Source organism: Rissa tridactyla, chromosome 19, assembly GCF_028500815.1.
Source record: "Rissa tridactyla isolate bRisTri1 chromosome 19, bRisTri1.patW.cur.20221130, whole genome shotgun sequence".
Classification (NCBI taxonomy): Eukaryota; Metazoa; Chordata; class Aves; order Charadriiformes; family Laridae; genus Rissa; species Rissa tridactyla.
Genome location: NC_071484.1, coordinates 1,094,409 through 1,117,596, shown reverse-complemented (window position 1 = coordinate 1,117,596; position 23,188 = coordinate 1,094,409). Strand labels below are relative to the sequence as shown.

The 23,188-nt window shown below is 52.9% G+C and overlaps 3 gene segments (V, D, J or C); all 3 read left to right on the top strand.

Annotated features, from left to right (window-relative positions):
• Window positions 1-6,880: 6,880 nt before the first annotated feature.
• On the top strand, window positions 6,881-10,884 carry LOC128919471 (T cell receptor alpha variable 4-like). The segment is given in 4 exon segments: window positions 6,881-6,969; window positions 8,470-8,750; window positions 10,535-10,598; window positions 10,769-10,884. Coding segments are annotated over 4 exon segments (513 nt in total).
• A 367-nt stretch (window positions 10,885-11,251) lies between these two features.
• On the top strand, window positions 11,252-12,060 carry LOC128919470 (T cell receptor alpha variable 12-1-like). The segment is given in 2 exon segments: window positions 11,252-11,297; window positions 11,705-12,060. Coding segments are annotated over 2 exon segments (402 nt in total).
• A 4,800-nt stretch (window positions 12,061-16,860) lies between these two features.
• LOC128919469 (T cell receptor alpha variable 36/delta variable 7-like) lies at window positions 16,861-21,978 on the top strand. The segment is given in 4 exon segments: window positions 16,861-16,946; window positions 17,778-18,073; window positions 19,570-19,700; window positions 21,792-21,978. Coding segments are annotated over 4 exon segments (663 nt in total).
• The last annotated feature ends 1,210 nt before the right edge of the window (window positions 21,979-23,188 follow it).

Here is a 23,188-nt window from a genome sequence, read left to right as displayed (position 1 = left end):
GCTAACTAGATGTGGGCTTATTGCTTGGTGAAGAAGTGGATCTGGTGACATGTGCCATGCACTTGATGTCTCTCCTGAGCTTTTGCTGGTATGGCTTCTCCTCAGGCCTACCACATGCCTGCATGTCCCCACAGACTCTATGGGAATGAAGCAGCACCCACAGTAGAAGAATAAGGAATTAAGGAGCTCGTACTACCATTTGGACATACACAAGTTCATGGGATCTCTTGGGATGCATCCAAGGGCATTCAAGGAGCTGACTGGACAGTATCTACCCAGTGCCTGGAAGGAAGATGGAGCAAATAATTTAGAGAAGGCTCCTTCTCTAAATGCATGAAAGGCAAGAAGGGGATTTGGAGCAGCTGACATGGTTTTACTGAGGACAAATGATGCCTCACCAACCTCATTGCTTTCCATGAGGAGGTGACAGGCACTGTGGGAAGGGGAGGGGCACTGCCTGGGGTGTGCCGTGACTTTAGCAAGACCTTTAACATAGCCTCATGGGTGCACACACATGCACAGCCATAGGCACACAGAGCTATGCACACTAGCAGGCATGCACATGCACAAATATGTGTGCTGTTGGGGAATTTTTATTGTATCATTTAAGGCAAATTAAACACATGCTTATGCTTAGATTAAAAAAAAAACCAACACAACAATCACCAAATGATCAATGTATTGGACAGTCTTCCCACCATATGCAGTTCTACAAGGAGTTTGCAAAGATGAGTCAATTCCTTATATACACTGTCAGCAGCATAAGTGCCAACTGTCATAAGTGATCTCCCTAAGGGTGCCGTGGGGGTGTGGGACCAGTCCCAGCTCTGTAAAGTCACTGGTGCCTCAGTGATGAGTATTCACAGGGCAGCAGAGTGTGGCACACCTGGGACAAGCCAGACTCCCCACAGGCTGCAAACACTGAGGCTGGGGCGCCCGAAATTATAATAACTGATCCCAGTAAGAAAGGCACTCCTCCTCTTCAAAGCATTCCTTAAAAATGTCATTTGTTAGTGCCAGGACTAGAAAGAAAGAGATGATAATATAGGTAACCTTACATCCCTCGAGACGCTGGGCACACTGAGCAGGTCCCATTCACAGAAGAGTTGCTCCATTTTGGTCCGTTGAGTTTTAGAGCATTTTCTTCAAAGGAAACAGTTCCATTCATCATTTCAACTGTCAAACGCTACAACTCTGCCAGTTGTTTATTGCATGTGAACAACTACGAGCAGCTTTCCCAACCTTGTTTCTTAGGGTGGAAACCAAGGTGTTGAGCAGGGGAGTAAGAAAGATGCAAAGAAGAGCCACTGGTCTGCCTAGTGACCCTTTGGAGGGGGTTCATGTGTAGGTGGAGACACACGTGCCATAGAAACAGGCCACAGCAGTGAAATGGGATGCATGGGTTAGGCAGCTCAGTGCCTGCCTTCTGCACAGCAGAGCTACAGGACGATTCTTGCTCTGCACCTGTAGAGAAGTGAGGATGAAGTGGAAGCAGCAGAGGGTCACCTCACCAATACCGAATGTGATGACATCCTTGTTGGCAGAAGTGCCAGCACAAGCCATGTCCAGGAGGAGGGGTGGCAGATGACTGAACTGGTGCATGTGCCTGGGTGCACAGTAAACCAAATGGGACATGATTATTGTAGGCAGAGCACACAGGGAACTGGCCAGTCCTGTCACTGCCACCAGCCAGATGCACACAGCTGGTGCGTGACGGCCCAGTAGCATATTGGGTTGCAGAGAGCCAAGCAGTGGCCACAGGACATGGGAGAAGTACAGCTGGGCCATGCAGCACTGCAAGGAGATGGGTTTGTTCCCTGGCCTGAGGAAGCCCTCCAGCACCTTTGGAAGGAAGACACCGGAGGAGAAGCTTTTTGTCTTCAGTTGTGCTGAGCTGGACATCGTCAGCTGTAATTCCCTCTTGGTGGAGGACATGGCTGTGGGGATTTCCATCCTTCCACTTGTACACTTTTGTCAAGACAGCTGGATTTGCATGCAGGAAATAAAATATGGGAGTGTAGTGGTTGCCAAGAGACATTTTCACTGATCAGAAGGGAAGAGATTAACATCCTCTCCTCCCTGAATGGCAACCAGTCCCTGAGCACAGAGTTTCTGTGGGGACTCTTGGAAAGTGCACCCAGTCCCCTCATCCTTGCTGATCTTCTCATTCCCCTGCATGCTCTTTATGAGAACAATTTGATCTCCCTCAGAAATACACCGTTTCACTGTCCCCATTTCTGTGCTGACTGCCCACAGTTCCCACAGGTTTAGCTCCAGTTTCCAGCCTCAACTCATTCAGCAGCATGGGTGACTTTTCCCTGCTGATGCCTCCAGGCCATGGCCCGAGATTTGGTGATGGAGGAGAGAGGTCACCCCAAAGCCTGTTCCCTGCATTACCACTCCTGCTGTTCTGCGGAGCCAATCATCTTCTGGAACTCCACACCCACTACCCAACCACCCCAGCACAGCTCCGGCCATAGCAAGAGGAACACCCTTCCTCAAGAGCTCATAGGGCTGCTGCCCCCTCAGGGCCTCCTGCCTCCCTGGGCACCCATGAGCAGAGACAGAGCAGGGCAACGCCTGATGCTCATTGGCAGCAGAGCAGCCCGGGATGCCTTCCTCAGCTCCAAGGGATGGTTCCCAAAAGAGGAGCCCCTGCAACCTGTCCCAACCTCCCATTCCTCTCTGAATGGAGAAGGATCTCCTTGTGCTCTCAACCCCTTCCATCCCTTCTGCTTTGGGATCTAGGGGACTGTCCACAGAGAAGGACCACATGGAGGCCAGGCTTAAATGCAACAGAACTTTAATGAGTCCAAAGAGGGAAACAAAGTCACTCCACCTGGAGGCCATCAATGTCTGGATCCCCAAGGGCAGCTGTGAGTCTGCTGTCCTTGGCTATGGAGAAGTTCCCACATCATGTCTGTCCTCCTGGCTCACAGAAGGAGATGAGACAGACAGTCCCTACCAGGCTGGCATTAGGGGGACAAGGGGATCCAAAGCAAACAAGGAAAAGGGAGAGAAAGGCAAAGCCATTCCGCTGTGTTGAAAACAACATTCAAAAGATCAATCCGCTGCCCAGCACCATGTTCTGAGTTCCTCAGGGAGTCTCTTCTTGGGGCTTTCCTATAATCTTTATCAGAGGAGGGACCTTCTTCCACAGTAGCGGCTGGAAATGCCAGAGAGGTCACAGCACCCAGAGGTGATGGGCACTCCATCACAGCTGAGGATGCTGCCAACGGCAGCGGAGGTGGAGGATCCCACAACGGTGTTCTGTGGGAAGGAGCTGAGGATGGGGCCAGGCAGGGTCACCACCACGGGAGAGGGCTCGATGACAACGGTGGAGTTCTGGCACTGCCTGACACAGGGCTCATTGCAGCTGTTGGCCAGAGGTGTTGGGCCACAGGGCCGGCAGGGCAGGCACTGGTTGTAGCAGGACATGTCTCGAGTGTGGATATGCACCTGGGAGAGGATGAGGGAGGAAAGAGAGTACAAGGGTGTGTGAGGAGCAGCCTGGTTACCCTGTCACAAGGGATCTAAGGCCACTACTGAGTGGAGAGATGGAAGCTGTGCTAAGGAGCCACATTGTCATCAGTGGTCTACAAAGAGGAGCCTGGCCCATGGAGAGTCTCGTAATTTGTAAACCAAAGCCATCTAAGGTACATTTGAGCTACTCTCTTTCAAAACTTCCCCACACTTCTATCTCGCATGACAAGGAGCTCCAGGACGCAGAAAAGAACAGGGGCAATACCAGCTGAGAGGTCCATCGAGGAGAGATCTCACTTTGGAAGAGGAGGAGAAGGAGCTTCAGACTCACCTGGTTCCCAAGGAGAAAGAGGCCAGAGAAGTGGATGAGAGAGCAGGGACTTGGGCTGGCTTTTATACCTGCCCTTCATTGCCGCAGCACCAGAGGCACCCTTTGCGGAGGTAACAATTTTTGCACAAGCTCATCTTGAATGCAAACCATCGCAGCTGATGATATGGGCTGTGCTTTGGTCTCCTGCACTGCTGCCTTTTCATTTCCAGAGTTGTTCCATGCCCATTCCCCAATGAAAATTGCATTTGAGGAAGAGGATGAAAGGCCCCAGGATTTCCAGGGCAGGAATACGGCAGTGCAAGGCAGAAGACTCAGTTCAAGTGCTGGGTGGGTCCAGAGGAGGCAAGTGACACCAGCCTGGGTCACTTCAGTGGGGCTGTTTTGTGTCGTTCTCTGGAAGAAGCTCCAGCCGTCCTCCGCTGGCAGCCCAAGTGCTCCCGCACATGAGGAATTGATATGTCCACCTCTTTCTTTCCCTCCTCAGCTCACCCCAGTGGTCACTTGTTGCCTCCCCAGGTTTGTGCGTTGTCCTGTTAGGTTTTTGACCCCATCCTGCCTAACACTGTCTTCAGGAAAAAACTGTGGCCTGTTTTGACTCGTCCCCACTCTGTGCAGTCTGTGAGTACACAAGTAAAGACATGGAATGCCTGGGGCCTTGTCCTTTCCCAAATGCTCTAACCCTGCCACAGTTGTCCCCAGGTGTTGTCAGCAGGATCCACACCTGGGTGTGTTCCTGCATCTGTTCTTCTCATCTGTGCTTTATGAGCAGCTGTGTTAGCGTGGATGAATGTGGAATCACAAATTAGTGTATAATTTCATGGTGGCCTGCATGAGACCGTGTGTGCATGTGTGTCCTTGTGTGTCCCTCCTCAAGAAGCAATATGCTGCTCATGACAGGGACATTCTCTGTTGCTCTCTCCATGAGCACCAGAGAGCAGCAGATTCCCAGATTCAGAAGGCACCTGAGTGCAGCTGAGTGGTGATGGCACCAGCCTGCTGGAGATGTGTCCAGGGAAGAGGCACTGAAATGCAGCCCCTGCCTCCTGACACCTCCTTCTCCTGCCCCTCCAAAGCTGCTGCCAATTTCAGGCCACAAGAACAGTTTCACTCCTGTTTGACTCCTTAGTTTAATTCATATTAACAATATTGGGAGTGCCTCAGCATGGTTGGCAGTCCCCACTCCCTGCCTCTCCAGGCCAGGACACAGCTCCTTTCCCCAGTATTAGGGAGTTCAAAAGGATGGGGATTGTTTTCTGGGCAAGGAGAAAGGATGAGGAATCTTGTCCACCATGTGCTGGCCATCCTTGGGTGCAAGTTTCCAATGCGGTGTTGGTGGTGTCTGGGGTGGGATGCAGTCTTATCTCACGTCCATGTCAATGCCAAATGGACTTGTACAGCCCATTGACCTGATGCCATGTCAGGCAGGGGTTAAGACCTTGGATCAAACAGGTCCTGAATGAAAGGAACATGAAGCCTGAGGTCACTGGTGAGTGGAAGGACAGACCCTGTGGCTTGCACAAGGAAAGCCAAAGAGCTGACAACTGCTTTGGTCTTACAGCCTACAAGGACCTTCATGTCCCACACTGGAATCTCAGTCTGAGTGCCCAGCAACTGCCGCAGGAGGGTACAGACATTAGATTTGAGGCCACATCCACCAAATCCTAGTGCTGTCCTACAGGGTTTCCAAAAGGGACCCTCTTTCCGACACGGGGTGTCAAGGGTGTATGGAGTTCCTGAGCCCATCTCCCCTCCCGAATGTTTGTCTTCCTGGACTCAGGCCCAACCAGGAGACAGTGCAGCCAAGGCTTCCCCCTTCCCTTTCATGTATTTTGGTGAGCTCATTGCCAGGGAGCTCTGCTGGGACAGCTCAGCCAGGGATGACTTCCCTCTCTGTGGAGCTGCTTCTGAGCTGAGACTCTAGTGTAGTTGAGGGCAAAGCTCATTGCATTCTCAGGAGGTGATGAGCACTGTGGACAAGAAAAGGCAGTGGAGACGAGTATCTAGAGTATAGCAGGACCTCTGACAGCCTCTCCTGTCCTTTTTATGACCTAACTGGAGGTAATTGGGCTTAATAAGAGGATGGTAAGGTAAGAGTGGAATGTCAGTCAGAAAGAGTTGTGAGCAGTGGTGCAAAGCCCAGCTGGCAGACATGACCTGGTGGGGTCCCTCAGGGATCAGCAGTAGCACCAACACTTCCTAGTGTTTTCATGTACAGTAGTAGGAAGGTCAGCACTTCCTGCAGGTTTGGGGATAACACCCAAGTACAGGGAAGAGGCAGGATACTGATCTCTGTAAGCCAAATTGTTCCCAGCAGGTCCATGAAGTACCTGTTTCAAGGAAACCGAGAAGGTTGCCTAGACTCTGGAAGTGCTCTGCCACAGGAGTAGAGGCAATGAAGATCTGCTGGAATGAGGGGAGCTCAAGTTCAGAAGCAGGCTAAAAGAATTGAGAACAGGAATGGGGTGGTGTTGGTGGGGGGGTGGGTTCTGCAATCTCCATCCTGGAGTGGCCTGGTATAATGGGAACTGTTCAATGCAGGTGTTGGTCTAGATGACCTTGGGAGCTCCCTTCTGACCTGTGTTATGACACTGGGATTCCCCACCACCCCTGCCCTCCGTGACCCCTGCCTGCCCATGGGCACATTTGTCCTCACACTCCCTCTGCCCCAACACAACTCCTAGGCATTGTGCTGCGGCTGCAAAGCAGTAGCTGAAGGGAGGCTCTCAGCCTCCTCACTCCCAGCTGCAGGAAACGAGTGGCTGCTGGTTCCATGCCCTGGGCTCGTAGAGAGCTCTGGGAAGCTGGTCCATGTGCTGGGCCAAGGCCCCGCTGCTGTGCCAGGCTGCCGCTGGCGCTGTGCAGGTTTCTTCTTGCTGGAGGACGGGGAGAGTCCATTTCCCAGTTGGGCAAACTGGTGCCCGTGCAGAGCCTCTGAGTGCTCTGAAGCCGGGCGATCCTCCGAGCGGCGCCGGCGCAGAGCTGAGCGCCGGGGCGGAGCAGACGGCGGACGGCAGGAGCGGAGAGCAGGAGAGGAGGCGGCGCGGCTGGTGCAGAGAGTCGGGACAGGCGGGGAGCAGCGAGGCGCGGACGGCGGACCGGCGAGATGCGGTGGTGCCGAGGCACAGGGCTGGCGGGGCTGGCTGTGCTGCTTCTGGGTGCGCGGGGCTGGCGGCGGTGGATGGGGCCAAGGTTGTGCCCGGCGGGTTCCTCGGGAAGCCCAGCACCAACTCTCCCCTCTCCTTCTTCAGCCTCTCTTTCCCCCTCCTGCCTTTCTGACATCTTGACCATGAGCCAGCAACGTGCCCTTGTGGACAAAAAGGCCAATGGCATCCTGGGGTGCATCAAGAAGAGTGTGGCCAGCAGGTCAAGGGAGGTCATCCTCCCCCTCTACTCTGCCCTGGTGAGGCCGCATTTGGAGTACTGTGTCCAGTTCTGGGCTCCCCGGTTCAAGAAGGACAGGGAAATGCTGGAGAGGGTGCAGCAGAGAGCTACCAAGCTCTCTAGGGGACTGGAACACCTCTCTTATGAAGAAAGACTGAGTGATTTGGGTCTCTTCAGTCTGGAAAAAAAGTGACTGAGGGGGGATCTTATCAACACTTTTAAATACTTAAAGGGTGGGTGTCAGGATGATGGGGCCAGGCTCTTTTCAGTTGTGCCCGGGGACAGGACAAGAGGTAATGGGCACAAACTTGAGCATAGGAAGTTCCACCTAAACATGAGGAGGAAATTCTTTACTTTCAGGGTGGCAGAGCACTGGAACAGGCTGCCCAGAGAGGTGGTGGAGTCTCCAACTCTGGAGACATTCAAAACCTCTCTGGACACGTTCCTGTGTAACCTGCTCTAGGTGACCCTGCTCTGGCAGGGGGGTTTGACTAGATGATGTCCAGAGGTCCCTTCCAACCCTATGTTTCTATGATTCTATGACCTTTTGTGCCCCTTCCCAACCCTCCGAGTCCTCTCTCCTGTTCTCCCTCTTTTTTCCCCACCTCTGTTGGTACGAGACTCCTTGCATGTACACCTGATTTTTCACGCACGCTCTCCTTCCCCTGTGCATTCTGCAGTTCTTATTGCCCTCAATATAGCTCTCTCTCCTTCACTGTAACAAGCCCTCTCCCTGTCTGCTCTTTATCCACCCATGCACTCATATTCTGACTCATCTCTCCATGCATTTACCATCTCCAAAGCCTCTTCCTACTCCTCAAGACCCCTCTCTCATCTTTCCCTCTGCTTCCTTCATATCCATAACCACAAATTGTCTTTTCTGCACCGTGCCATTATTCCATATATCCTCTGATCCCTCTGTGCTTTCTGCATTTATTCTTCTTCTCAATTCAGCCCTTCATTCTTCATTGTAGCACATCTAACTCTACTGTCTCCTCTTCTTCTCTCCACCCATGCATCCATCCACCCATGCATCCATGCATCCATCCCTCCACCTGGCTTTCATTCTAGCTCTGTATGCATCCATTACAAAGTCCCTTGCAGACTTGTCCCCTTGCTCCACAAACCCACACGAGGATCACTCTCGATGCCCACTTGGTCCCCATTTGTTCCAGTCCATCTCTATCCACATGCCACTCTTTCTGACGATTTTTCTGGCAAAAGAGCCATCAAACCTGAGTGATCTTTGGCCTTTTCTTATACTTTCTCAGCAGTGGCTGTGGGCAGAGCCCAGGTGCTGCAGGAGCTGTCTGCAGAGACCACCGAGGGCATCGGCATCAACATCACTTGCTCACACCCCAACATAAAGTCTTACGACTACATCTACTGGTACCGTCAGCTCCCGGGACGAGGACCTGCATTGCTCCTGAGCACTCTCAAAGACTCCAAAGAGCTGCGGGACCCGCCGGGGCGGCTGTGGGTGTCGGCAGACCGCCGCTCCAGCGCCCTGTGGCTCGCCCGGCCCCGGTGCGGGGACGCGGCGGTGTATTACTGCGCCCTGGGAGACACGGGGAGAGGAGCCGGGGCTGCGGCCGGGCAGGAACCGGCGCGGGCGGGGCCGGGCGTGTGTGTCGTGGCCGGGGGGACAGCCCCGGACGGGCCCGCCAGGGGGCGCTGCCGCTCCGCCCGCCGGGGCCGCCTCGCCACAAACGGCCCCCCGCCCGGCCCCGCGCCCCGGGCCGCTTCTCCCTCCCGACCGGCCCCGGCAGCGGCAACCCCGCACTCCCAGCGGGACGCACACAGAAATCCCCCGCCACACTGCCGCCGCCGCCGGGGCAGGAATGGTGCCCGGAGCGCTGGCCGTGTCCGGCGGGGCCCGGCAAGGAGCGATGGCAGCTGCCGGCCCCGCTGGCGCCCGGACAGGAGCAGCGCCTTTCTGCTCCGCACAGGGCGGTGGGCGGCAGAGATCCTCCTGCCCACGGGCAGCTGCACAGCCTTTGCTCCTGCCGCACGGACTGCCCAGTGCTGACATGGAACATACAGGGCCTCTTCTCGGCCTTTTGACTTTCCCCACGAGGATGCCGAGGGAACCCTGAGCAGCTGCTTTCCTCTGCTCTGCAACCACAGGGACTCCAGGGCGCAGTTGCCAATGCCAAATGGTCCTTAGAAAAGGACAACCAGGAAGGGTTTCTCATTTCATTACTCTGTGAAAGCTCAGATATACAATGGAAAACTGAGTCCTCCAGTCCCACATTTTCCAAGAGCTTTCAAAATGTTCCTGCTGGCGTTACAAAGTCGTTGCATGTGTTCAGGAGTTGAAGCTCCCCAGCAGCAGGAGAAGGGCATGTCGAGGTCAGAGGCACCTTCAAATGCTCCCCACAGGGCCTCAGTGGTGAGACCATGAGCTTGTTTGACAGGATTCAGCACCTCTGGAGTTGAGGCCCAGGAGACAGGGTAAAATGCTTGGCCTGGACACACTGAGCGCAGCCTCAAGGCATGCCAGGTTCCTCCTGGAGGAGTGAGTCAGAAAGGGTTTTTGCTGAGTTGCCCTCAGGGGCTGGAGGTCTGAGGGGAGTGAGAGCTGGCAGGAGGCCTCTGGCAAGAGACTGTGGGCTCCAGCCAGTCCCCGGGGAACCCTGTGTGACTCAAATAGCTGACAGAGGTGGTCAAACCACATGGGCAGAGGCTTCCAAGGGACAGAGTGAAGGATCAGCCCTGCTCCTTATTTTCTTTCAACTTGATGACTTTATTTCCAGGGAACTCCTGGCAGGTGACAAACAAGGCAGAGCAACAGGTATGGCCAGGCCAGCACACACATTAGACACACGCTCACACACTTTAGCCCCTCTCATCGCTTTCTCCATCTGTCTTCCCACGCTTGCTCCTGTCCAAATGGCCTTGATCCCTCTATTTCCCCATCTCTGCTGCTTCTCCTAAACATCCCATGTCACACACAATCCCCAAATACTTTTTCACTCTATCCCATAAGGCGTTTGATCCCCTTGTAGGCAGAAACATCCCTGAGTTTATGTGATGATCCTCTCTTCTCACACTTCTGGAGGGTGCCGTCCCTAGAGAAAGTGGCTGATTGTGATACTTGAATGAAGAAGGATTTGATGTCTGTGAAGCAGAGGGCTGTGCTGGATGTCCTCCAGCCAACAGAGGTGGTGTGTCTTACTGTGGGTGGGATGTTTACAGCAGGTGCTCTTCCTAGAGACATTTCTCTTGAAAGGTCTCATCCATGGCCTTGGGAGAAAGGAGAGAAAACCCTGTAGGGACAGGGAGTCAGACGCCTGGATCTAGGTGCTATTGGCCATTCCTCGTTCTGCCTCCTTTCAGACACTACCGAGGCACAAGGACCACATCACGGGTGCAAAAGTTCCTCTCTCAAACCCCATGACAGGTGAGTGCAGGCCCTTTTCCCTGGCTGGGCAGTGGATGCCAGGAGAAGTTCACTGCTCCCATGCTGGGGGCTGGTTGTGCTGGTTGTGATCTCCAGGAGGAGCAAAAAGCAGGAAAACAGCCTGCAGCCTCCTAGTGCCTGACAACAGACTGCTTGCTCTCTTCCTTCAGGCTTCCACAGGAGTTTTCAGGTCCTCAGGTCCCTTTGGCAGTGTGACCTGGAGCTGAGAGGCAGCGCTTCTACACCAAGCTATGTCTGCCTGAGGGGATGCTCAAGCACCTTCTGACATGGAACACTGTGAGAAGCCTGGCTGTGGCCTGACTTCCCAAAGACGAGCCTTCCCGTGCTGAACAACCTCCCCTTGGCCCTTGCAAAATTAGGGTCACAGTTTGGTTTCGTTCCTTGGGCTGAGCACTTTAACAACTTCAATTAGTCTCTCTGCAGAGCCTCCTCGTGGCAGAGATGTGGAGTCCCAAGCCAGACAGTCCCAAACTCCTGTCTGCAGCAGCAGAGAAAGAGTTTTGCTCCACCCCCTGTGCTGAGGGTTGGTGGGTGCTTTGGGCTGGCAGAGGGAGGAGAAGTGGTGAACTCTCAAGCTTCAACTCCTGCTTCCTGTGACATGCTTTGACACGGGGTGCATGGGAGAGTGTGACATGGTCCTGATTTTCCTGGCAGCTCTGGTGGGACTGGCATATTTTGGTGAGACACAAGGTTCAGGCTGGGGAGGAGCAGGGCAAGAGGTTGTTGTGCCAGTGGTGGGAGAAGAAATTTGAGTTTGACTCTGCAGGAAACTGGGATTCATTCCACAGGGAGAGCAGGGAGTACAGGTGGGAATGGAAAATCATCTGGGAGATGTCAGCTGTAATGGGTATGGAAGGAGGACGAAGACTCTGCACATGCCTTTCAGTGCTCGCAAGAACCTTTCTATGGGTTATTTTTGCACGGGTGTTTAGAGAAAGAGAGAGCTGCTTGGGTAGAGTCCTACACTGGAAATGGAAACTTCTCTCCCAGGTGTATTTGACCAAATGCTGCCAGCCTGTGTAGGGATGGTTGAAATTTTAGGGGAAGGCTGGGTCAATGCAAGGAATGTTGGAATTCCTTTACAGGTCATGCACAGAAGGACTCTGTGCTCCAATTCCCTCCAGAAAGGACCATCCAGGCAGGATACGACACAACACTGCACTGCAATTTCTCCACCAACTATTCCGGTGCCTTCATCTACAGGTACCAGCAGCTCCCAAAGCAGTCCCCTCAGATGCTGTTGTGGGTGAGCAAGTACAAAGCTCATGTGGATTCAGGGAGGTTCTCCTCCATGCTGTCTGCAGAGGACTCCCAGGTGCTTCTGCATGTGCGGGACGCCGAGCTCCAGGACAACGCTCTCTACCTCTGCGCACTGAGCCCACATCTGTGCCCTCAGTGTGCAGCACTGCACAAGAAGGGGAGGGTGTACCCTGGGGAGTGATTCCCTCCCCACCACTGCTTGCATGGAGCTCTAAGCTCATCTTGCCCAGGAACCACACCCGGGTGCTGTGGTGAGGCTGGGTCTCTGTCTGCACAGTCTGTGCAGCAGGGAGAGGATCTGAGAATTGGTTAGGTTGAAAAGCATCTTTTGAGATCATGCAGTCCCTGTTAAAGCCGGGCCAGCCAGAGCAGGTTTCCCAGGACTACGTTCATTTTGGTTTTTCTGCTGGTGGGCACTCACTCTTCTCCCGTCAGTGGGCATTACTGAGAAGAGTCTCTTCTTCATTCCCTCCCATCAGCTATTTACACACATTGCCAAGATCTCCCACAAGCCTTCTCTTCCCCAGGCTGAACACTGCCAGCCCTCTCAGCCCATCCTCAGAGGAAACATGCTCCAGTCCATCCACTATTTTGCTGTGCTCACTCCAGTATCTTTCTTGTACTGGGGAGCCCAGAACTGGACCCAGCACTCCACAAGTGGCCTCACCAGCACTGAGTGGAGAGGAAGGGTCAGGTACCTTGTCCTGCTGGTGATTCTCTTCCTGCTGCAGCCCAGGATGCTGTTGGCCTGCCTTGCCACGAGGGTGCATTGCCACAGCAGGCTCAGGGACACCCCTGAGCCACTGAGACTGAGTGGGACACAGCAGTGAGTGTTCAGGAGAAGCATCCCAGAGGCTTCTTCAGCTATAACTTTTCCTGAGCGTCCCTCAATGACCACTGTGTGAGAAGGGGGCTCTTGGTGGGAGACGTGACTGCTCCTGTGGCTTTACTTCCCAGGTACAGAAGCCCAAAGTGGGAAAATGACTTCCTGGCCCTACGTCTGGGGATCAGGGAAAGCCTAGACATGTGAGCAAGACCCATCAACCAGGCATTGGACAAGATTCCCTGTTCAACCACTTGAGCTGTCCGCCTGCTTTTCATGTCTCCCCTCCAGCCCTGAGCACTCACTAGTACTTGGCTGGGGCGATGCCTCTGGGTCCCTCTGGGTTCTCTGCCCAACAGAAAACTGCTGGTGGCTGCATTTCCAGGATGTGCATTTCTGGGCTCTAGTTTGTCCCTCTGTGCACAAGGCTCTTGCCATACTAAGTCCCTCAGCCTTTCTTTATGAGAGAGGTGTTCCAGTCCCCTAATCATCTTGGTAGCCCTTTGCTGTACCCTCTCCAGCAGTTCCCTGTCCTTCTTGAACCGGGGAGCCCAGAAATGGACACAGTACTCCAGATGCAGCCTCACCAGGGCAGAGTAGAGAGGAAGGATGACCTCCACTCGATCTGCTGGTCACGCTTTTCTTGATGCACCCCAGGATGCCATCAGCCTTTTTGTCCACTGGGGCGCATTGCTGGCTCATGTCTGAGGCCAGGTTGTCCACCAGGATTCCCAGGTCTTTTTCCACTGAGCCGCTCTCCAGCAGGTCAGCCCCCAACCTGTACTGGTGCATGGGGTTATTCCTCCCCACGTGCAGCACCCTACGCTTGCCCTTATTGAATTTCATAAGGTTTCTCTCCACCCAGCTCTCATGCCTTTCCAGGTCTCACTGTATGTCAGCACAGGCTTCTGCTGTGTCAGCCACTCCTCCCAGTTTTGTATCATCAGCAAACTTGCTGAGGGTGCACTCTATCCCTTCATCCAGGTCATTGATGAATATATTCACTAGGACTGGGCCCAGTACTGACCCCTGGGGAACACCACTTGTTACTGACCTCCAACTAAACTCTGTGCCTCTAATCACGACCCTCTGAGCTCTATCTTTCAACCAGTTTTCAATGCTTAGGGGAAGGGTCACAGGTGAGGGGGAAAGAGGGGATTGGGGATGAGCAAGGGGAGCCAATAGAGAGGAGGAAGGAAAAAGGGAGGTACTTGCAAGTAGGCAGTGGCTGGTCAGTGCGCTTGTTGGGATGAGCCCTGTGCCCGATCACCACAGTCCCCTCTACCTTCTTCATAAATCCTTTCTTAATCTTCCTTCTGTCTACCTTCACTCCCTTTCCCATGTGCGAATGCTACAAGGTCTGAGGGCCAGTAAATGGAGCGACTGATGTGCAAGAGAGATCTGGGTGCCAGTAACTGGGCAAACAACCAATGGCCATGGGGACTGTAGGCCTGGGTGCCAGTAACTGGATGGACCAGGGTGTGCTGCAAGGTCTCAGTGTCAGCAACTGGAGAAGCGGCCTCTGGTCACAGACCCTGTCGATCTCTGTGCCGGGGCTGGAGGGACTGGGGTGTAAGCAAGGTCTGGGTGCCAGCAACTGGAGTAGGAAGAACGTGTCCCAGGGCTCATATCTCTTGCTGTCAGCAACTGGAGGCACCACACTGCATATGTGTGTGTGAGAGATCAAAGGACCAACGACTGCAGGGACTTCGGTGTGTTTTCTCCTGGGTGAATTGAACCTGACATGCATGGGTGATTATGTGGACTCTACCAGCATATTTCAAGCTGGCCCATCCAGAGAGTGGGAGAAAAAGCTGTATCTGAAGTCTGAGACAGAGATGGGTAAGTGAGATCAAGGCTAGTGCATGGCTATTAGAGAGCCTCATATGGTGGCAATATCTGAGGGATCTGCAATTGTGAGGGTGGTTGTGAGAGGAGCGGGTGATTGCATGTATCTGTCTGTTGGAGAAAAACAGCCTAGTCTAGCCAGAGACCCCAGTGCTGGGTAAGAGGGCCCAGGCTGCAGGCAGGGCTATTGGATGGGCTGAGGGCCTGTGTTGGTATTTGAGACACGCACAAATGTGGGTGTGCTTGTGACTCCAGAGGGTGAGGGGGTGTGTGTTAGAACTAGGGAAGTGCATGTCACAGCCGTAATGGAGTCAGTCAAACAAAGGGACACTTTAATGATGAAGAGACCGGAGCATCTCTGGTAGGCTGAGAGAACTGGGCCCGTTCAGCCCCAAGAAGAGAAGGCTCAGGGGAGATCTCATCAAGGCATACAAATAGCTGAAAGGGAGCTGTGAAGAAACTGGAGCCACGCTCTTCTCCCTGGTGCCCAGTGACAGGCATTTGGCACAAACTGAAACAACGGAGGCTTCGTCTGAACCCTAGGAAACCCTTTTTCACTGTGAGGGAGCCCTGGCACAGGGTGGCCAGAGAGGTTGTGGTGTCTCCGTCCTTGTAGGAATACAAAATCCATCTGGACATGGTCCTTTGCACCCAGGTCTAGGTCACGCTTCCTGAGGTGGTGTGTGGACCCACTGACCTCCAGACATCCCTTCCAAACTTACCAATTCCGTGTTTCTGTAACACAAGACATGAGGAGGGTCTGAGAGGACTGGTCTTCTTCAGCCTTCAAAAGAGAAACTAAAGTTGAGAGCTTTTTCTAACACTTGATTGGAGCATGAAGAGCCAGATGGAGCCAAACTCCTTCTTGAGCACAGTGAAACAGAGAAAGGCAATGGCCATGGTCTGGAACAGGGGAAATTCCTACTAGAAATTTGGAGTTCTTTTTTTTGTTTTGTTTTTTTTTGTTTGTTTGTTTTTTTAATGCATGCATGTTGATCCCATTAAGAATGGGACTCTGCCTCCACAGAGTCTTGACTAAACTACCACCAATTGGAGATAAGAAGGTAAAGGGGCATAGCACAGGTGATGTTATGTCCCTTCAGGTGCTGGGAGCCCCAGCTCTGGGGCATGAAGTAGAGCTCGAGTCGGGTCTTAACACATAGTGCAAATCCTGCCCATGCTGAGATTCATCTTAGGCATTGTCATCTCTGGAGTTTTCATGGCATTTCCTTAGAAATAAACCACTCCCAATTTCTACTGTTCAGCAAAAGGGCGTTTATATGAAAGCACAGTGCTTCACTCCTAGATCAAGACAAGGACGTGCTTGTGGCAGCATTGCCAAGTTTGCCAAGTGATATATACAGCTCAGCACAGCACTGGTCTGGATCTACTCAGGTCAGGTTAACTTAACGACAATGAACAGTTTGTCCCTCTGCCATGAGTGGTGCATGGGATCACTCTGGAGTTCACATGGCAAGGGGGTGGGAGTAGGAGTCCCCACCTGCAGTACCCCCACCCCTTCACATGCCCTTTCAGCTGTGGGTGCGGGGCTGCCCTATCCATAGCCCTCACAGTGCAGCACCCCAATGGGTGCCCCATGGTCTCCCTGGGAGTGGGTGTCACCACTCATCCCTCATCCTGCTTTCCAGTGAACTTATGCCATTTTCCTAGGGTAAATCGTCCTTATCGTCTCTGGGTTTGTGGCATCTACACAGCAGTTCTGGAGCCAGGTTCTTCTCTCACACTCTGGGTTATCCCACCAGAATAGGACAGAGCCAGAAGCCCTGGGCTGCTGCACAGCAGTTTTCATCTTGTGTTTGGGGGAATCTGGGGGAGAGTTGTTTTTCCCAGGTAGCTGAGGAAATAATGGGGAGAAGTGAGAGAAATGGAAGAGACTTCTGTTCCCAAAGGAAATAGCAGTGTCCCCAAATTGCTCAGGCCCCCAGGCAAAGTTCTGAAACTTCACTGTGGAAGAAACCCCTGACGTCCAATATAAGCCAGCACCGGTGTTCAGAAGAGCAGGGGATTCTCGCTGGGGAGGAGGGGACTCCACTGTGAGCTCACTGGGAACAGCCTCTCCCCACCACTGGGACACGCAGAGCCCCCAAGGGCTCTTCATGGGGAAATGCTGAGAATGCCACTGGCTGAGGGAGCCACAGGTGTTGCTGCTGGAGGAGGGAGAAACTCAGAAGCAGCATCTGAGGCACAGGAAGAACAGATCACTGCTCTTCCCCGCTGCTTCCTTGGCTCCCCCAACAACATTGTTTCCGGCAGCTCTGTTATCTCGGGGCTGGGAGGGGGTTTTCTGACTCTGTCTCACTCCACAAAGAGGAGGGTTGATGTCGACATGCAGCTTGGATCTCTCATCCTCACGGCCTTCCTGGGGCAACTGCTGGGTAAGTCCTGGCTTACTATAAATGCATCCTTCTTCCCCCAAGGAAACCCTTGCCAGCCTGATCAGGATCATGCAGAGAACTACTCTTGAATTACAGGAAAACACTGTGAAATACCAGCTCACATTTGTGGTTTTGCACCATTTTTCTCAAGACGCTCTTGCTGTTTGAAAGGAGAGAGGAGAGATACCTCAGACCTCTTCTGCTGCTCTTCTCTCACCTTCAATGCCTTTCTCTCTGCATCTCTCTTCTGACCCACCTGCTCTCACCATAGGAGATCTCAGCGCTCTCTCTGCACTCTCACACTTTTTCTTTCCAATGCAAATCAGCAGAACTTGTATGCTCTCATCCCACTGACATTAACTGGGTGTCCCATTCTGCCTCCTGGATGGCTTATGTCTGCCATGGCTTCCAGTTTTCCCCTGGTTGTTGACTCAGTCGGGGATCCCTCTTTCTACCATTCAGCTGGTAGATGAGATGAGAGGGATGGGGAAGCAGGATGAATCTTTTTGACAGAGCCCTATGGATGCCTCAACATGATAGAAGGGTGCTGGTCCCAGCATGCAAACACTAGGCTACTACTGGGTAGTAGCAGCAGGAGCAGGGAGGAGGAGCAGGAGGAGCAAGGAGGAGCAGGGACTCAGCACAGCTCTTCTCAAGATCCACACTGAGCTCCGAGCTCCACATTGCCACTCAAACTCCTCTCCACCTGACTGTCCCCAGGCCTCAGGATTTTCCTCTAAGGCAGATGACAGGGAGCCTTCTATGCTTGCTTTTCAGATGTGCTGGTGGTTTTCTTCCCCTGCTGAGCTGCTGACCTTCGCTTTCTTCCAGGTACCATGGGACAGACCACTGTCACCCAGCAAGAAGGACAAGTCACAGTGAAGCAGGGAGACACCTTCCAGACAACCTGCACATACCAGACTTCCAGGTTTTATGCCTTGCTTTGGTACCAGCAGAGGAAAGGCCAAGGTCCCCAGCTGGTCTCCTATCAGGTAGCAGCTGGCCGCAAGCCCAGTGGCCGTCCCACCACCGTGCTGAACACCACTGAGAAATACAGCCTCCTGCAGCTGGAGGAAGTCGGGCTCTCTGACAGTGCCTTGTACCTCTGCGCAGTGCGTGACACCCCGGTGCAGGGAGCTTCCTTGGCTGTGCAAGAACCCAGGGGAGGGAGGGGATGTGTCTGTGCAAGGCTAAGGGTGGGGGAAGGGGCCCTCAGCTGTGCCCTGGCAGTGCTGCTTCCCCTGTACACCCAGGGGTCTGCAGGACAAGATCCTGTGATGGAATGTTTTCTGTCCATTCCACACATTGATTTATGCAACCATGGTCTTAAATAGTCCCATACCACACTAAATGAAGGCACAGTCTTCCTATAGCCAATGCATTGGAAGTCTGGTAAAACACAAGCAGCACGCACATGAGCCATTGCATGTACATATTAGCGATTTATTCGTCTTCGCCACTCCTAATAACCACAGGCACATCCATCCTCCCCAACAGCGACTGAGTTTGTCTTGTCTCGAGATGGTGACACCTTAAAACTGGTTCCATTGTGTTATTTCCCTCTTGAACATTGGCCATGGCAGTTGATGTAAAGAGATGCTGTACCTTTTCTTCACGTAAGCAGATCTCAGCATGGGGCCTCCATGCATCCTCATTCCCCTGTTCTCGCTGGGGACGTTAAACATTCTAGTGGGAGCTGGTCAGTTCCTCCTGCTCATCTGCTGTGACGAACTGGCACTTTTGGTAGCAAGTGTCCTGGATCTGCTCAGTCACAAATGATCAAATTGTGTCTGAGCACTGCTCTCTTCCCCTAGAGGGTCCTTCTGTCCTTTAATCCCTGGGTACTGTGGTGGGGGAAACAAAGGAAACATCTCAAGGGAAACATCCCCATGAACAGCAGCTGCTGCTGCAGAGGCTCCCCACACAGGGACAGGCGTTGCCCCTCACTCTACTGTGTTGGGGAGGACACTCATCACAGCCTCACAGACTCTCTGGGAATGTAGCAGCACCCACAGTAGAAGAATATGGAACTAAGGAGCTCTTAATACAATTTGGACATACACAAGTTCATGGGATCATCGGAGCGTGGCACACCTGGGACAAGCCAGACTCCCCACAGGTTGCAGACACTGAGGCCGGGGCACCAGAAATGACACTGACTGATCACAGTAAGAAAGGCACTCAGCCTCTTCACAGCATTCCTTAAAATGCTATTTGTTAGCATTAAGACTAGAAAGAAAGAAAGGACCAGTATAGATAACCTGACAGCCCTTCAGATGATGGAACCCAGAACTGCGCTACATCAATTGCTGTCACAGAATGAGAGAATCACAGAATGGCTGAGGTTGGAAGGGAGCCCTGCAGGTCATCTGGTCCAACCTCCCCGCTCAAGCAAGGGCACCTAGAGCCAGTTGCCCAGGATGGTGTCTAGGTGGCTTTTGAATATCTCTAAGGAAAGAGCCTTGGCAACTTCCCCGGGCCTGCCAGGCCAGTGCTCTGTCACTCCCACAGCACAGGACAATGTGTTGTCCCCTTGACAGGGCACAGGACACTGTGCAGATCTCATCCACAGAAGGGTTACACAGCTTTGGTCAATCATGATTTCAGATCATTTTCATCAAAGGAAACAGATCTTGTCATCGTTTCTACTGTCAACAACTACGACCCTGCCAGAAGTGTATTGTACACGAACAAGTATCAGCAGCTTTCACGTCCTTATTTCTTGGAGTGTAAATCAAGGAGTTCAGCAAGGGAGTAAGAAAGGTGTAAAGAACAGACGCTGTTCTGTCAGTAGATGGTTTAAATCACCATTAAAAAGAAAAGAAAGAAAAGAACTTTTGGCTACAGTGCCCTTAATTGGAGCTGTAAAACCCACATGGATCCTGTGCCCTTTTCCTGCCTTTCCAGGATCATTTTTGTAGAGCTGGCCATCCTAAGGGCTGTTCCCTGTATTAGCACTCTAGACATTCTACAAAACAAATCATGTTCCGGAGTATCACACCCATCACCGCACAACCCCAGAGCAGTTCTGGCCATAGCAAGAGGGACACCCTTCCTCAAGAGCTCGTGGGGATGCTGACACCTCAGGGCCTCCTGCCTTCCATGGCATTTGTGGGTAGACACAGATCAAGGCAAGGTCTGATGCTCACTGGAAGTAGAGCAACTCAGAATATCTTCCTTAGCTCCAAGGAATGGTGCTCAAGAGAGGAGCCACTGCAGGCTGTCCCAACCTCCCACTCCTCTGAGAATGGAGACGGGTCTCCTTGTGCCCTCACCCCCTTCCACCCCAGAGCAACACCTTTCTCCTTTGGCAGCCTGGGGAGTGTCCACAGAGGAAAGGACTACATGGAGGCCAGGCTTAAATGCAATGGAACTTTAATGAGTCCAAAGACAAAAAGAAAGTCATTCCAAATGAAGGACAGGAGTGTAGGGGGCCCTGGAGGCAGTCAAGAGTCTGCTGTGCTTGACCATGTAGAAGTCTTCACATGATGTCTGTCTGCCTGCCCCATAGAAAGAGAGGAGAAAGATGATCCCCACCAGGCACGTCTTGGTGGGACCTTGCTGTCAAGGGGAATTGAACGAAGCAAGGAAAATGAAAGAAGGACAAAGCCGTTCAGCTACACTGCAAACACATGCCAAATCCTGATCCTTTGCCCAGCATGATGTTCTGAGTTCCTCAGGGAATCTCCCTGGGTCTTTCCCAGCATCTTTATCAGAGGAGGGACCTTCTGCCATAGTAGCGGCTGGAAATGCCAGAGAGGTCACAGCACCCAGAGGTGATGGGCACTCCATCACAGCTGAGGATGCTGCCAACAGCAGCGGAGGTGGAAGATCCCACAACGGTGTTCTGTGGGAAGGAGCTGAGGATGGGGCCGGGCAGGGTCACCACCACAGCAGGAGGCTCAATGACAACGCAGGAATTCTGGCACTGCCTGACACAGGGCTCATTGCAGCTGTTGGCCAGAGGTGTTGGGCCACAGGGCCGGCAGGGCAGGCACTGGTTGTAGCAGGACATTCTATAAGGGTTTGGAGGTGCACCTGGGAGAGAGGATACGGATAGTGAAGAGCACAAGGGTGAATGAGAAGCAGCCTTGTTTCCCCGTCACAAAGAATCTAAGGCCACTACTGAGTGGGGAGCTCAAAGCTCAGCCCAGAGCCCCATGGTCCTTATTGCCCTACAAAAAGCAGCCTGGATCTTCCCTAGTGCATAAACCAAAAGATCCCTCTGCCATGTCCCAGCCTCTCGCTAAGCAGACGCTCGCCCCTCTGACAAGAACATCCAAGCCCCAGCACAGGCCACAGACAATATCAGCTGAGATGTCCATCAAGGAGAGACCTCACTTAGGAAAAGAAGAAGGAGCTGCAGACTCACCTGGTTCCCAAGGAGAAGCAGGCCAGAGAAGTGGATGATAGAGCAGGGACTTGGACTGGCTTTTATACCTGCCCTTCATTGCCACAGCACCAGAGGCACCCTTTGCAGAGGTAACAATTTTTGCACAAGCTCATCTTGAATGCAAACCATCGCAGCTAATGATATGGGCTGTGCTTTGGCTGCCTTTTCATTTCCAGAGTTGTTCCATGCCCATTCCCCAGTGAAGGCTTCCTGTGATCAGTGGGATGAAAGGCCCCAGGATTTCCAGGGCAGGAATGCAGCAGTGTGGACAGAAGAGTCAGCTCAAGTGCTGTATGGTTCCAGGGCAGGAAAGATGCCTCAACATAGGCCACTCTGTTGGGGCTGTTTGAAGTGTCGTTCTGAGAAAGAAGCTCCAGCCGTCCTCACCTAGACACCCATGGGCTCCTGTGCATGAGGAAGTGCCACATCCTTCTCTTGCCCTCCCTCCTCAGCTCACCTCAACGGTCACTTGATGTTGCCTTCCTGGCTGTGTGCGTTGCGCTGCTAGGTTATGACGACATCCTGCCTCACACTGCCCTCAGGAAACTGGCCAGTTTTGACTGTCTCCTTGCAGTCTGTGAGTACATCAAAGACACCATGGGCATGCCAGGGGCCTTGTACTATCCCAGAATGCCCTAGCCTTGCTGTGGTTGTCCCCAGATGTCCTCAGCAGAGCCCACAGTACATTTTTATGTGTTTCCATTTGTGTGCTTTTGAGTGCAGCCAGCTTTTTGTGAATGGATACGGGAGAACAAATTTGTTTATGATTCCACACCAGTGTGCATAAGCCTGTGTGAGTGTGTGTGTATGTCCTTGTTGTCCCTCCTCAGGAGGGAATGTGCAGGTCATAGTGAGGACAATCTCCCCTGCTCTCTCCATGAGCACCACAGAGCAGCAGGTTCCCAGGATTAGAAGGAGCCCGAGTGCAGCTGAGTGGTGATGGCACCAGCCTGCTGGAGATCCGCCCAGGGAAGACGTACTGAAATGCAGCCCCTGCCTTCTGAGATCTCCTTCTTCTGCCTCTCCACAGCTGATACTCTGCTGCTGCCCATTTCATGCCACAACAAGGATGGTTCCACTCCACTTGGGATCCTTAGTTCAATTGAGTGTGACAATATCAGGAGTACCTCAGCATGGCTGGCAGTCCCCACTCCCTGCCTCTCCAGGCCAGGACACAGCTGCTCTCCCCAGTGCTAGAGAGTTCAAAGGATGGGGATTGCTTTCTGGGCAAGGTGAAGGCTGAGAAATCCTGCCCACCATGTGCTGGCCATCCCTGAGTGGATCTGCTTCCAATACCGTGTCAGGGATATCTGGGTTAGGACACAGGGCCCCTCTCATGCCCAAGCTAAGGCCCAACGGAGTTGTTCAGCTCATTGGCCTGGTGCTGTGTCAGGCAGGGGCTGAGAGTGTGTCCCAAACAGGTACTGAATGAAAAGAACATGAAGCCAAGGGCCAAGTGCATTGCTTTCTCAGGAGGTAACAGGCACTGTGGAGAGGGCAAGGGCAGGGGATATGGGTACCTGGAGTTCAGAAGGAACTTTGATACCCTCTCCCATTCTTCTTTATGACCAAATTGGAGATGAATGGGTGCATTAAGAGGATGATAAAATGGGTGGAAAATTGGCTGGACTACCAGGCTCAAAGAGTTGTGCCTATGGAGAAATGGGCTGACTGGAGCCTCATGAAGGCCAAAAAGTGCAAGGGCAATGTTTTGTATCTGATGGAGGAACCAGCCCATGCACTCACGTAAGCTGGGAGCTGGCTGCCTAGGAAGCAGATCGACAGAAAAGGATGTGGGGTATAAGGACAGCAAGCTGAACGTAAGACCACAGTGTGCCCTTGCAGCAAA